The sequence below is a fragment of the Phacochoerus africanus genome, chromosome 16 (genome assembly GCF_016906955.1).
Source record: "Phacochoerus africanus isolate WHEZ1 chromosome 16, ROS_Pafr_v1, whole genome shotgun sequence".
NCBI classification, from domain to species: domain Eukaryota; kingdom Metazoa; phylum Chordata; class Mammalia; order Artiodactyla; family Suidae; genus Phacochoerus; species Phacochoerus africanus.
In genome coordinates, this window is record NC_062559.1 from 25,752,215 (window position 1) to 25,767,434 (window position 15,220).

The 15,220-nt window shown below is 36.1% G+C and overlaps 1 protein-coding gene across 4 annotated transcripts in view; it reads right to left on the bottom strand.

Annotated features, from left to right (window-relative positions):
- Nucleotides 1-15,220, bottom strand: part of CPED1 (cadherin like and PC-esterase domain containing 1) — a 281,780-nt gene that overhangs the window by 147,558 nt on the left and 119,002 nt on the right. For all 4 annotated transcript variants that reach the window (XM_047763880.1, XM_047763881.1, XM_047763879.1 and 1 more), the window contains 5 exons: nucleotides 6,991-7,133; nucleotides 5,973-6,045; nucleotides 4,305-4,472; nucleotides 2,965-3,069; nucleotides 1,246-1,415 (listed from right to left, as the gene is read on the bottom strand). In XM_047763880.1, the coding sequence (XP_047619836.1) occupies nucleotides 1,246-1,415; nucleotides 2,965-3,069; nucleotides 4,305-4,472; nucleotides 5,973-6,045; nucleotides 6,991-7,133 (659 nt within the window). The remainder of the gene's footprint in view (nucleotides 1-1,245; nucleotides 1,416-2,964; nucleotides 3,070-4,304; nucleotides 4,473-5,972; nucleotides 6,046-6,990; nucleotides 7,134-15,220) is intronic.

A 15,220-nucleotide genomic window follows, 5' to 3' on the forward strand; every position in this document is an offset into this window, starting at 1 on the left:
AACTGAGGGACTCAGGTCAACTGCATAAAGTTGTGGCAATTCAAGTGAGTTCTGGTCCTGGGAGACTTCCTACGGATCCTTCAAATACATGATTATTTGTATTTCTGGGCTATTAAAAAGAACTCCCACTCGCTCCTGAAGCAGAAGGAAATGAAGTGCATATCATCAGAACTGAGGCCATTATGAAGGTGACTTTAGAGTCATTACTGATCATGGCACGGCCATCTAGTCTTCCCTGTGCCTAGGAGGTTAGGGTTACTTCTGCTTTCCTGGCAAGAGAAAAGCCAAAGGTTCGCTGAATTCCATCAACTTAAAGGGAAGCATGCTTAGCTGGCAGCATGGACACTGCTCTGTTCCCCACGTACTGGGGCTATTATATGTTGACCTGGCCCATTGCCCCCCTTGCTCCCTTATTAGCACCTCTCATTAGACTGGAAGTGGGCATGGAAGCCCAAGAACCTTTTCTCCTGGCCGAATGCTTCTCTCTGAGATTCTATTTTCTTTTCTTTTATCTTTTTTTTTTTTTTTTGTCTTTTTAGGGCTGCACCTGAGGCATATGGAAGTTCCAGGCTAGGGATTGAATGTGAGCTGTATCTGCCAGCCTACACCACAGCCACAGCAACATGGGATCCGAGCCACATCCTCAACCTAGACCACAGCAAATGGCAATGCCAGATGGGTAACCCACTGAGCAAGGCCAGGGATCGAACCCACATCCTCAGGGATACTGGTCAGGTTCATTACCGCTGAGCCACGCTGAGAACTCCCAAGATCCCATTTCTAAAAGAAAAAAGTTCTCATCTTGTGGTAGAGACAGATTTATACATTTGATAGGTTTTGCCCAGAATAAAGTCATGCCTCAAAAACCCTCAATGAATGAAAACTCTTGGGCTCCACTCTGACTGATGGTTTTTAAAATAAATCTCACCTAATTCTTTCTGTCTGATGCTCTTGTAATTCAAGGATATAGATCACAGACGGAAAGTAGCTTGAAAATTTTAAACATAACTTTTTAGTGGAGTCAAGTCCTGCTGGTTTGAAAAACTGTAGGATATATTTTTGTTACAGTGCTTGAAGACCACTAGAATCATTATGGTTTCAATGTTTTAAAGAAGCTTATTTTTCCGAGCATGAATTTTTGGACACACTTCTTTTTGTTGCTTTCCTTAATGTAGGCAATGCCTTTTGAAATCAATCTTTAGAGATTTTTGGGGGTTGCACAATTCAGATTTGTGGCACTCTTACCATTCCAGCGGGTATAGTGGTGCCTTTTTCTTCAGGAGCTGAAATTGTTCAAATACATTTAAAAGAGACCAGTATTGGGCCACGGTAGAACCAGGCTTTCGCATAGGATTTGCCATATCATAAAATTCACGCATCAAAGATTGAAATCCAGGAGTAGCAGATGGGAAGAGCTGAGAAGGAATATTCAAGAGCATACTATCAGAGCATTTTATTGAAAATAAATGTAGCGTATCAGGAGAGGCTTTGTAGTTAATCAGACATTTAAAAAATAAGCTATTTTTTTAAAAATCCATTATCATACCATAATTTGATTTTCTGTATTGCTGTCAAGGTAAATTCCACTTTTTATAAGAAACTAATTTTGTGGATATTTATATTTCCAAATAGAGTGAATTTTATTTCCCTTGTTACTGAATGGAAATGGGTACCTCCTTTCTATAGATAACCCCAAAACACCTGAAAAACAGAAGGGTCAGGTAGGGAAAAATGAGGAGAAATCCTTTTGGTTCCAAGGGCCTTGCAGATATCAGGGTGAGTGATATTAATCCTACCAAAAAAAAAATCTATGTTTATCTTCCTTCTGCTCTGAGAGTCAGAAAATTAGTGTTTGCCTTTTCTCCAATAAAATAATTATATTCTTCCTCACATTGTGCCAAGAGATGTTTTCCACTTTCACAAAATCTTAAATTATGAATTCCTGAAGGATGAAGCCAGGTGTCTGTGATAATCTTTGTAGGGTTTTGAGACAAACTGTCATAAATGTAATACTTACAATATTTAAATTAATTATAATAATCCATCAATTAAGCTATTTTTCTGTAATAAGCTTACTCTGAACCCTCTAAAATATGGAGCTAAATTATAAAAGCAAGTGTCAAAATTCACTTAGTAAGCTTGTTATAACTCATACAAGTTGTATATGATTACATAGGTTTTTTAAGTAAAAAATAAACATTTGATCCAAACAGATTAATAATAAATTATAGATAGTCTTTTGAAAATACTTTTTTAGAGAGATGCTTTGTACAAACAAATCTTAGGTAGAATATAATTTACCCATATAGGGAAAGAATTAGAAACAAAGCAAGTACTGAGCATGCACGTATATATGCAATAAATTATCCTTCAGTGTTGACCAATTACTTAAGAGAATGCAAGATTTTGCAAATGAAGATACATAGCAAATAAATAAATGCCATTTGTGTTTTGGGGTTGAAACCACTAAAAGTTATTACAATTATTTACATTTTCTTTCTTTGGAATTTCCTATAGAGTTACAGTGAATTAAGATTTAGGTAGTCTCCTAAAATGTTATTGTTTTGTTGAGTAACATTTACCTTCAAAGTAATATTTACGGACAAAAAAAAAAATGGCATGATAAGCAGAAGGAAATTTTGGTTACACGTAAATGTCCCAGAGCTAAAAGTGAAACTTCTTTAGAAAAATGTTAACATGTTCCCCTTACGAACTAACAAATCCTTCCAGCTATATTAATCCCATATTCTCCTACCTTTAGTAAGTCATGCATTATCTTCAAACTCTTAAAAAATATGCATTCTACTCGTCTTAATATTTATATCTCTGAAGAGAGGACGCTCACAAAGATTCTCTTTCTTAAAGAAATATCTTCACCTAGTTTCAAGTCAAAATCAAGTAGCTTATGGCTGATCTACTATAACCTCAGTAATCAAGAGGAATCAAAGGTCACTTTTGTTTTACCAGCTGGAATTGTCCCAAATTCCCAAGTTCCTTTATGAAAGTCATAATTGAGTTAATCTCCTCTAAAGACAGGCATTGGTTTAGTTCTTTCTGATAGTCTTCACTCTATAATAGGAGGGGGAACAAACAATTCTTAAGTAACTGCTGTAAAGACAAACCATGTTTAGCACCAGTCAATGCCCTATCAAATGCTGAACTCTATAAACAGCTGAGCTACTGAATTCTAAATAATAATCAAACTTCAACTCGTTGCAATGCTGTCAGGATATAAGAAAACTTCATATTGAACAAAAAGGACCGAAAAGAACTCAATAGTGCTTTTTTGGTAGTAACGACGGGAAGTTGGGCCCAGAAAGACAGAATGAGCGTGACAGTTTGCAAATACAGAAAAAGACTTTTTTAGCCTTCAAGTACTAGACACCAGAGCAGGAAATTTACATGTGGATCCAATATATGAGATGTCACCATTTTGGAGTTTCATGGATTCTAGTAAACGGACAGCCCCATTTCCCTCACATTCTTTTTTTTTTTTTTTTTCCTACTACATCCCTGAAAGCAGAAGATGTAGATGTGACCACTCCCTTCGGGTCAAGTGGTTCTAACAGTTTTAATGACAACCCACTCCCTAAGGAAGGAAACAGGGAGTCCCTAGGAACCCATCAATAAAATCATAGGGAAACAACAGTCTGTAAGGCCGTGTCTCTCAAAAACATCTCTCCAGATTCTGTTTGTTGGTGAGACTTTCCACATTCTACTTTTCCAAATTTTCCAATTATGGTTTTAAAACAGAAAGACATATAGAAAACTGTACCTAGCGATCCATACAGATTGTTTTTGATACAGCAAGGAAACTTGTACTAATATGTCATAAAAATTAACTACTCCTACTTTGAAGCACTACTCCCTAAGCATCAGCATCTAACCAAAGACGTTAACCAGATGTGAATGCTTAAAATATCAGTATTACAATTCCAGTCCCTTGATGCTAATCGAGAGCAGTCACTGCTATTCTAACTGCCTCCAAAAGGTTCAGGCATTCTTTTTAAAGTATTCTATAATAGGTAATATGTATTATTCATTATACCCACAAAATTTCCCTGGGAATTAGGAACTGCTTTACTTCATTTTCAACCCATAATTTCATCATAATCAGTCATTCACATACTTAGCTAGACATAAAAATAATATTGGTCCCTAGGTCAGAAAAATATGAAAAGATTTATATAACGGATATAATTTCAAATGAATTATCAAGTTGCTTAGCTGCACAATAAAGAAAATGGCACCTGCTTAAAAAATGAATTTAAAAAATAGCTGTCATTACAAAAATAGGCACTTACCTTAAATACACCTGATCTATAAAGTCCCTGAAATATCTCAGAAAATATGGAAAGTGAAGATTCATTAGACAGGAGAAAATTGAAAGTGTCTTTTAAAAGGAATTCTTCTGTGTTTTGGTCCTCAAAATCCATATTATCATCATCTTGAAAATTCAAATGCTCATGGACCTGTGAAAGAGTTAAAAAGCACGGCAAATATTTTTCTTTGACTTATTTTAACAGTGGAATCACTTCTAAGACATGAGTCACTTCCTGGTGGATTACAGATCAGAACTGACACCTAGTGGTCTTTTTGGAGGTCAACAGTTTTATAAAATGTTTCAAAATGTTCTTTTGAAACTACAGTTCTTTATAAGGACAATAACCGTTTCAACTGTGTAATAAAATCATACTAGTTTTTCTTGAAACATTTTATTGTTCAAGAATTTGTGTTTATGGAAATACTATATTTCTGAGCAATACATTTTAAAAATCATAATCAGTATTAGATATACATGTAAAATAATGAATAAATTGACCATTAAAAGATTTAGATTCATAAAATTTTTAAATGCTATGAACAAATCTTTGAGCCATTCTATCAAATGTCTGAGCCACATGTAATGTAATCATTCTCCTCGTGTTAGTCTGAAAACCAGTCAATGCAATAGGAAGTTGAATTCCTGTCGCACAAAATTTAATTTTGTTCCTTTTCACTTCTCATCCTATGTCCCCAAATAGCCTTCTATAGACTAACACAACCAATCTTTTAAAATCCTTTTGCCACTAAGAGCTATTTTAGATTAAAATATGTTAGAGAAGATGATCTGAGTTAATTTGATTTGAGAGGAAGTGAAAGAATCAGGGTGTAGAAAAAATTCTTTAAATTTACAAACATTTATATTAGGAAAAAACCCAAAGATTACAACAATCCCAAAGGCTTTTAAAATTAAAATATAGGCCAATTTTAAACTAAATCTCTATGTGTAAAAAATAGAAAAGATACCTTTTTTATAAACCCAGGTGAGTAAGCTAGGTAATCTGCTATTTTCTATTACCTAAATGTCTGCTTTTCTGTATTAACACATACTTAGCTTTATGCCACATTTATTTCATAGACAGTAGTTGTACCAATAAAAAAAAAAAATCCGTTTGGGGAGTTCCCATCATGGTGCAGTGGAAACAAATCCAACTAGTACCCATGAGGATGTGGGTTCAATCCCTGGCTCCACTCAGTGGGTGGGGGATCTGACATTGCCGTGAGGTGTGGTTTAGGTCGCAGATGCAGCTTGGGATCCTGCATTGCTGTGGCTGTGGCTAGGCCGGCAGCTGTAGCTCTCACTTGACCCCTAGCCTGGGAACTGCCATATGCTGTGGCTGTGGCCCTAAAAAAGCAAAAAAATAGAAATAAAACAAAACAAAACAAAAAACAAAACAAAACAATTTGGTTGTGATGATCGTTGTACATCTATAACTGTAATAAAATTCATTAAGTAGTTTTAGAAAAGGGATGCAGAATGGGTACAGCAATTCAAATAATAGATGTTCCACTTACTAGTTAATTCTCTGAACCACAGTAAATATGTCTGTAATGAGTTTGATCCAAGTTGCTAGTTATTGATTGGTTACTATGAATAAAATCAACACCAACAGCAACACACACACACACACACACAGAGGCACACTCACCTGGAGCACTACAGGGGACCTGACACTGCCATAACCAATATCAAAGGTTAAAAGTTGAAAACATAATCTGCATCTGAAATTAAAACAAAAGGTAATAAAAATACATTCTATTCACTGTATTTATTATTTGCTATTATATTATTAATAATCATCACGGTTAAATCTCAAGGTCCCCACTAATTAAAAAGGGCAGTGCCTTGAATAATCTAAAGTTGATAATCTTAACTAAACAATGAAGTGACTCTGTGGAAACTGAAATATGGAAAAGAAAGCACTCCCACGCTTATATGCTAAGCATTTTTATTCATATATATAGCATGATAAAACTTACATCAAGGTACCTGCCTTTTTTTGATATACTAGACTTAACATTTCCCTAGAAAAAGACATTAAATTATATTTAAGTAAATGGATATGGTGATAAGAGCTTTTGAATTCTGTTAATAAAAGTCTATAAATCAATATATACCTAGTCAGGGAGTTCTGGGTGTGGCTCAGTGGGAACAAACTGGACTAGTATCCATGAGGAGTCAGGTTTGATCCTTGGCCCTACTCAGTGGGTTAAGGATTCGGTGTTGCTCTGAGCTGTGGTGTAGGTCAAAGATGCAGCTCCAATCTGGCATTGCCGTGGCTGTGATGTGGGCCAGCAGCTGCAGCTCCAATTCGACCCCTAGCCTGGAAACTTCCATATGCCATGCATGCGGCCATTAAAAAAAAAAAATATATATATATATATACACACACCTAGTCAATGGAAAGCATATATGATCAAAATAGCTGAGCTTGAAAGGGGCTACAATTTAAAAAATAATTCAAGTTTATTTCTTGTCACCGCTACCTAAATACTGGTAGGCCTGCAACATGCTCTGAAATTTTAGGATTGACAAATTAGAAAACCCATGCTTAGAAATTCACATTTTATACTGACATAAAATTTTCCAAGTGGCACCCATCTGTGATAACTAAAATATTTTCCACTAATGATTTTTAGAAGGTAGGTTTTTTATTTTGCTTTTACCTATCGAAGGCCTTTGGTCCCAGAGTAGATGTTTCACTGAACACTTCAGTTGCTAGCAGCAGTTTGCTAACTGCTTCCTTCATTTTATCAAAAGCCTGGAGAGGTGAACTGGCTCTCAGGAATGTCTCAAAAAATGTTTGCAGCTGTGAACAGAGTAAAGGATTTGTATGTTGAAACTACAATCTCAAGTTGTCTCTCTGTTATTTCCAAAGTGAACAATACAAAAGATCCCTTTAGGTAATAACTCCTGGTCACGTTAAAAATAAAACAAAACAAAACCTCTTTAAAAAGGAAAATTTGATAATCTGAGCTATATATACACACATATATATTTTATACATACTCTGAAAGACTACCTAATATACTTAAGGTATATTATTTATTGAATATATATTACCACATAATATATAATGTGCATATAATTATATACATTTAAAATATATTAAGCCTTTAGATTGAATATGGGGTGCCAAAACATTTTGTAATTTAAATTACTTTAGAGGTGCTTATTCTATTTTTTTTTTTCTTATTTCATGGCATCTAATCATGGAAAGTGGAGTAGAACTATCACAGAGCTTGTGTTCAGAACTGCCAAGTTTAATTTGGGAATCTTCCATCTAGGTGAACTTGGACTCGCTACTCACTTCTTCAAATTTTTGGGTCCTTCTCTTTAAAAACAGGTTAATACCTACCAACAAGAGAGCTGTGATACCAAATTAGAAGAAAATGTGCTTGAAAGCCACTGCAAAGCATAAAGTTCAAATCTAAGCTTTTTATTATTATCAATTTCCTACATGTATCAGAACAAAAATAACTATATCAAAACTGCTTCTCTTCTGGTATTTTGCTGTGGGAGCAACCAGAGAAGACTCTAAGAGAACCTCAGTGTCTTCCTAACACTTTAATTTCAGGCTAGAGAGAATGAGGCAGTAGTATGACAAAAGGGAAAATGATGTTAGGTTTATGTCTTCATAGAAACAATCTAGTTGGTGTCACAAAGAGCTATTTTTATTTGCTTAAATATTGAAACAATCAAACAACAACACTGCTTCTTCAAGATGCTTAACATCAACGCGAAGTCAAAAATTTTAAAAGCACAAAACAATTCTCATTAATTCACAGACTTTCTCTGGATAAACATACTCTTTCAAAAATGAAGAACAAAAAATATTTTTTGAAAAAACATGCAGCAGGTATTCTATTCACATTTTTGGAAGAACGGACTAAGTTTATCTGAGCTGCATAAGACTGCAAAGTGAAAAACTTTTGTTGCTATGATAACAAAGGACCGATATTGGCACAAACCACCTGAGGGAGATGGTAAATGAATCTTTAAAATACGTAAGCAAAATCCCCCCAAGAGAAACAAATACGGACGTCATAAACTTTTCCCAGCTGAAAATCAGAAACCCAACGAGGTGGACACTTTAAGACCCTCTGAACACACCATTAGCATTCGGCAACTGGGACATTTTCCTCTTGTTAAGAACTAAGGAAAATGGATGTAATAATTGTATGATCAAAAGAAAACAAATCAAGGCTAACACTAAAATATTAACACCCTTGAGGCAAAACAGAGTAACGTGTTTTTCCAAATAAAACAACTTATCATATTTCATTCAGTTCAGCACATAATGTAGAAAGGGTTATTGATAATATTATTGCATTTTTTCCATGTTAATGTTTTCTGAACACCACAGGGGTCAAGGTTAATAACTTAAGAAAGGTGAAAATGCTTATTTAGCACATAAGGCTTTATAAGATTGACTGTCAGATTATATCCTCCAGCAAATTAATGTCTTCGGGTTGTATTTATTCTTCTACTGTGGAAAGGATTATTTCTTAATTTCTGACGGTAACAGTGAGCAGTGACTACAGGCTGCCACGACATGAATTCAGTCCCTTTCAACTAAACTTTTAGTAACAATTTCACCACGCAGAAAGCACTGTGTGCTGGGCTTTTGGGGACAAGGTACAGAACACAGTGGTAATTCTTTAGGCTCTAGAGGCAAAAAGTCCCAGGTTCAACTTTGGTTCTATGCCTGTTACTATTAAATGGTGAGACTTTGTGGAATTACTACGAGTACCTACTCTACAGAGGTGTTGCTAAGATTAACTCAGAGGCTGTACGTAAGGTATGCTACCACTCACCACACGTCAGTACTCCATACACACTGGCCTCTTGTATTAATTAAAACAAGTCTAAAGTCACTTAAAGGACCTATCAAAGTGGTTGCTGAACCCAGAGTCTCTTGATGTGAAACATCAAAACTGCCTCTGGTATCTCCAGGCCCATCAAATGGCCAGATTTCATTCTTTGAATGGCTGAGTAATATTCCATTATACACACACACCCCCCCCTTCTTAGGTGAAGTAAGTCAGGCAGAGAAAGACAAATATTATATCACTTATATGAGGAATCTAAAAATAATACAAACGAATCTATATGCAAAATAGAAACAGACTCACAGACAGAAAACAAACTAATGGGGAGTTCTCATTGCGGCTCAGTGGGTTAAGAATCTGACATAGTGTCCGTGAGGATGTGAGTTCAAACCCAGCCTTGCTCAGTGGGTTGAGAATCCAGCATTGTCACAAACTATGGTGTAGGTCCCAGAAGTGGCTTGGATTTGGTGTTGCTGTGGCTGTGGTGTAGGCGGGCAGCTCAGCTCCGATTTGACTGCCAGCCTGGGAACTTCCATGTGCTGCAGGTGCTGCCCTAAAAAAAAAAAGAAAAAGAAAACAAACTAATGGTTGCTAAAGGGGAATGAGAGTGGGTGGGGTGGATAAATTGGGAGTATGGGATTACAGATACAAACTACTATACACAAAACACATAAGCAACAAGGATTTACTGTATAACACAGGGACCTATCCTCATTATCTTATCATCTATAATGGAAAAGTATCTGAAAAAAATAAATATAACTGAATCACGTTGCTGTACACATGAAACGCAATACTGTAAATCAACTATACTTCAGTAAAAAAAAAAAAAACTGCCTCTGGGATTTCAAACATTTGTGACACCAATCAAGAAAGAATATTTTTAAAATACATGATAAGCCTTTTAATAGAAATGTGTTAAAAAGAGAGAATAAAGATGGTTGATTAGACCCCGTCCCTGGTATATCTCCCAGAAGAAAGCAAAGAGGGAAACAGAGGAACTAAATAACTGGCTTTCCTCCCATTTCCCTACAACTCAGCCTGCTAGGAGAAGGACAAACCTCAACTGTCAATCATGAGATCAGGGGATGTAAAGATAGACAGCTGCCTTTATAAACTGATGGGCTGAAGGGAGGAGAGAGAAAAGGCATGCAAAAAGCGCAATTCAAAAAGGAAAGACTTCCTTCATTTCTGTATTAGTTCTGTTACTAATCTTTGTCTCTACATACACTTCCTTCTATATCATCACATGCATTTTGATGTATTTAATTTACTTAATTTATTAAGTCCTTCAAGTCAAAGAAGATTCTAGATGGGTGGTCTCTTTAATTAGGACAGTGGCAAGGAAACTACATATTCCAGAAATGAAAGTAGAATCATGTAAATGCTTATTATTATTTTTTACTCATCAACTTTCTTAACTCAAGCACCTGAAATAGCACCTTCACTTTTGTTGCTAAGTTGAAACAAGCCATGAACTCAAGTATCAGGGAGACTTCTTTCAATCAAGACTTTTAATCAATGTTTTTGAATGCCCTAAACATGAGAATACAAGATCCCAAAGAAATCAGAGCCTTGGCAGTGAGATAAAAAGGAATAAAAGAAGATCTTAAAACTTTTAACATGATAGGAAACTATTTTATGAACTGTAAATTTTTCTCCTTCAGTGTAAAAATGAAATATAAATTTAGCGTAAAATAAATTATATAGAAAATGACCTTGTAAGATCATGGCTGTAAAATCAGGCAGTTAAAGCAACACCGTTTCTTTGTACCTGTGTAAAAAGTCAAGCAATGACTCAGTAAGGTATTTACAATTTTCACATCTCTCCATTCAATCAACTTATTGAAATATACATGGATGAGTCAAAATTGTCCAACTGAAAATACAAGGACAAGAGGAACTGAGGATGAACTTCAAAACATTTGTAGGAAAACTTCAGTTATGTTTTTGATATCTTAAAATACTTCTAAAGTGCCCTTATACCCACCTCATTCCCCCAGCCCCACCTCTCACAGCCCCTCCCAGGCTGAATTCTGGGATTTGCCTGATGAATTTCCTTTATGAGCCCAGAAGATCTTAGGCAGACTGCTCTCGGTGGCAACACGTGTCGTGCTGTGTTAAAACTCACTTTCTTGTTTGCTCTCACCACTAGATCACGAACTCTTTTAGGGCAGAGACTGTACCATCCTGACTTTGGGTGGCCAGGATCTAATGCCCAGTAGGTACTGAGTAAATACTGTTGAATAAATAAACCTAAGTGTAACATTCCAAAAACCACAAAGACTTCGATAAGAGAAATCGATTACAGGAGCTTCTGGATAACACAAATTTTCTCCTTAGGACATGTTTATCTCTTGTTTCTATCTTGTGAGAGGGAGGATGTGCATTTTTCTGGGGACTTGTAATAAAACCTCTGAAAAATAGAAGCTTACAGCTGTTTGAGAGGATATTGGAGATAAGAAAATTTAATATAAGAGTTAAAACAAAGGATGAAAGATTAATCAATCTTAGGGTTTGTTTTTTTTTTAAGCCATGTTCTTGACTAAGTGGGAAACTATAGCAGAATATTGATATTTCTATATTGTGAAATTTCTGTAGTGTTTAATAGCATTTTACCTTACTAAATTTACCAGAATTTTTCTCAATATTATTGTGTAAGAGAGTTTTCATCTTCTCAGAATGAAGAAGAATACTAGTATTTAAAATCACCACCATGGGAGTTCTGTCGTGGTACAGCAGAGACAAATCTGACTAGGAACCACGAGGTTGAGGGTTCGATCCCTGGCCTCGCTCAGTGGGTTAAGGATCTAGCATTGCCATGAGCTATGGTGTAGGTCACAAATGTGGCTTGGATTCTGCGTTGCTGTGGCTGTGGAGCAGGCTGGCAGCTACAGCTCCAATTAGACCCCCTAGCCTGGGAACTTCCATATGCAGCAGGTGTGGCCCTAAAAAGCAAATAAATAAATTAATTAATTAAATTAAATTAAAAAAGAAAATAAAATCACCACCAAGCAGATGAAAAGATGCTCAGAAGTACTGGTCATTAGGGAAATGCAAATCATAACCATCCTAGATATTACCTCACATCCATTACGACGGCTATTGTTAAAAAAAAAAAAAAAACCATAAAACATTAAGTGTGGTCAAGGATGTGAAGAAATCAGAATCCTTGAGCACTGTTGGTGGGAATGTTAAATGGTGCAGCCACTATGCAAAAACACTGTGTTGGTTCCTCGAGAAATCAAAATGGAATTACCATGTGATCTGGTAATTCAACTTCTGGATACAGAGACAAAAGAATTGAAAACAGGTTCTCAGAGATGTATTTGCACATCCATGTTCATAGGGCCATTATTCACAATAGCCAGAAGGTGGAAGCAACTCAAATATCCATCCATGAATGAATGGATAGACAAAATGGAATATCCATTATGTATATCCATATACATAAATGGAATATTATTCAGCCTTAAAAAAGGAAGAACATTCTGACACATACAACAATTTGGATGATCTTTGAAGATATTATGCTAAGTGAACAAATCCAGTCACAAAAGACACTGTATGATTCCACTTACATAAAGTATCTAGAGTAGTCAGATTTCTAGAAATGGAAAATAAAATAGTGGTTGCCAGTGGCTGGGGGCAGGGGGGGATTTGAAGTTGTTTAATGAATATATAATCTCGGTTTTGCAAAAAGTTTGGAGATTGATTGCACAACAGTGTAAATATATTTAATACTACTGAGCTGTACACTTAACAGTAGTTAAGATGGTAAATTTTATGTTACATATGTATTGCCACAATTTAAAAATTTTTAAAGTAATATTGTAGTTTTCACAGCCTACTCCCTCCAATAACTGTGTTTATAAACATTTGTCAATTTTGTAGCACCAAAGTCCAAAAGAGCACATCTTTAATGATTATAAATTTTGCAAAGAAAAAAACAAAACAAAACAAAAAACACCCCCTTCCTTGCTCCATTTCTCAGCTCCTGCAAATAGTGGAAACAGCCTTCATCTCTATTACTTCCTCTTAGTCACTGTCTCCTCCACAGACACTCTTTTAATCTTGAAGTTTTTGTTGATTTGTTTAGGGTGAGAAATACCACACAGCAACCCTAAATGCTGATAGAAATTATCCAGAAGAAAGGACACATTCATGACGGAATGAAAAGTCTAGGAGACGATCCTGCCAGGTAACTGTCAATGCTTAAACCATCATATAAGAACTCAGACTTGATTTTATCCATGGGTAGAATTAAGAACACAATTAAATATTTGAAATCCAAGAGTCTATGTTCTTTTCCAAATTCAAAGGGGAAGAAGTACGCATTCAAATCTACCTCTTTTTAATACAGTTGCGATTTAAGTCTATTGTTCTTGATCGATATTATTATTCTTACAGATCAACTGGGATTTCTCTGTTTGACTCTGACCTAACCATTCTCTCTCCCCAGAGCTTGTCAAACTCTTCAAATGTATCTGAAGGAATCTGAATACCTCAGAATTTTATCTCAATATATTTTATATGCAAAAGTTTTTTTTTTTTCCTTCTTTTTTTTAGGGCTGCAACCATGGTATATTGAAGTTCCTAGGCCTGGGGTTTAATCCGAGCTGCAGCAGCTGGCCTACACCACAGCCACAGCAACTGGAGACCCAAGCAGCATCTGTGACCTACACTGCAGCTTGCGGCAACGCCGTATACCTTAACCCGTTAAGCAAGGCCAGGGATCAAACCCGCATCCTGACGGATACTAGTAGGGTTCTTAACCTGCTGCAACACAACGGGAACTCCCACAAAAGTATTTTGGGATCACCTTATAACTCTCAATAAGAAAAATGTTTATCAATTTAATTAAAAAATTCAGTTACCATGGAGTTTCCATCATGACGCCGTGGTTAACGAATCGGACTAGGAACTATGAGGCTGCAGGTTCGATCTCTGGCCTTGCTCAGTGGGTTGAGGATCCGGCGTTGCCATGAGCTGCGGTGTAGGTTGCAGACGCGGCTCAGATTCTGAGTTGCTGTGGCTCTGGCGTAGGCCAGCAACAGCTCCAATTAGACCCCTAGCCTGGGAACCTCCATATGCCGCAGGAGCAGCCCTAGAAAAGGCAAAAAGAAAAAAAAAATTCAGTTACCATATGGTTCTAAATTTAAAAAGAAATTTCCAAAGAGCTATGATTACAATCATATGTTGTACACAGTTGGTCAGAACAATGGAAATATATTAGAAATTTTAAGAAATAATTTATAAAATGGGAGTTCCCATTGTGGCTCGTTAGCTAAGGAACACGTCTAGGATCCATGAGGACTCGGGTTTGATCTCTGGCCTCGATCAGTGGGTTAAGGATCCAGCATTGCCGTGAGCTGTGGTGTAGGTAATAGATGTGGCTTGGATCTGGCATTGCTGTATCTGTGGCATAGGCTGGCGGCTATAGCTCCTATTCGACCCTTAGCCTAGGAACCTCCATATGCTGCAGGTGTGGCCCTAAAAAGACAAAAGACAAAAATTAAAAAATTATAAATAAATAAAAATTTTAAAAGTCAAACTCTTAACAGAAAAATCTATCATGCATTTACTGCATTTTAGAAAGGACAATGGTTACACATTAGGAAATGTAATGCAAAAAAAAGAGAAAAATTTATAAGATAAAAACTAAAATTGTACTCCTTAGATGGATGTGATTTCTTTTTATTCAACTAGTTCATATATCCATTGGGGACGATAGTATTTATTATTAGAATGAGAAGGGTTCAGCATTAGTATGAATATTATTTTCAGTGTAAGCATGGGGAAAATGTATTTGCTTAAGTACATAGATCTGGATGGAAGGGTTTAGTTATAGCAACATGACTTAATTCCTTGAGCTCCTGCCAAAATATATGGGGGAAAAAACCACATAGTGATTCATCATGAAATATTTAATTTTATTAAAAGCTGAAAACCATCTGAGTTGTGGAGGATTTGTTACTTGATAATTAGCATCCTTCACTTCCTCTAGTGAAATCCACATTGACATGTGTCTGTTTTGAGGGGGAGGGGTTGCAGGATTCTTTTC